The sequence below is a fragment of the Phaethon lepturus genome, unplaced genomic scaffold (assembly GCF_000687285.1).
Source record: "Phaethon lepturus isolate BGI_N335 unplaced genomic scaffold, ASM68728v1 scaffold29789, whole genome shotgun sequence".
In the NCBI taxonomy this organism is placed as follows: domain Eukaryota; kingdom Metazoa; phylum Chordata; class Aves; order Phaethontiformes; family Phaethontidae; genus Phaethon; species Phaethon lepturus.
The window spans coordinates 1-445 of NW_010564554.1; the positions used below are offsets into that span (position 1 = coordinate 1).

A 445-nucleotide genomic window follows, 5' to 3' on the forward strand; every position below is an offset into this window, starting at 1 on the left:
GTGCCTGGAGAGGGAAGGGAAAGGCCGGGGTGCCGTTAGGCAAACACACCAGGAACCGGGTCTTCCCACCGGCATCCTCCACCACCAGCTGCCTCCCCACACCTCAGTGTCCCACAAAGAGACCTCCAAGCCCCACGTGCCTCATCCCCACCGCCGTCCTTGCCTTCCGGCAATGGGGCCGCTTGTCCGTCACTTACCAGACGTGAATTTCTTGTCCTTGGAGCTGAAGAAGTACCAGTACGGGGAGATCACGACGGGGAAAATGGGAACCTGTAGGAGATGGAGGGTCAGGGGTGTCCCCCATACAGACCCCCTCCCCAGGTGGGACTCCACCTCCTGCCATCCCCAGGCTTCAGCAGGTCCCCGTCCCGTCCCCTTGCTGGGTCCTGCACAGCAGGGTGCCTGGGGACTGCAGACCCCTAAAGACCCTAATGTCCCCCATCCT

General features: G+C 62.5%; 1 protein-coding gene across 1 annotated transcript in view; it reads right to left on the reverse strand.

Moving 5' to 3' along the window:
* Positions 1-189: 189 nt before the first annotated feature.
* The window catches only part of LOC104626881 (1-acyl-sn-glycerol-3-phosphate acyltransferase alpha-like), a gene marked incomplete at its 5' end in the record, with an annotated part of 1,245 nt that continues 989 nt past the window's right edge, over positions 190-445 (reverse strand). The window contains one exon of the mRNA XM_010294909.1: positions 190-270. Coding sequence (XP_010293211.1) covers positions 190-270 — 81 coding nt within the window. The remainder of the gene's footprint in view (positions 271-445) is intronic.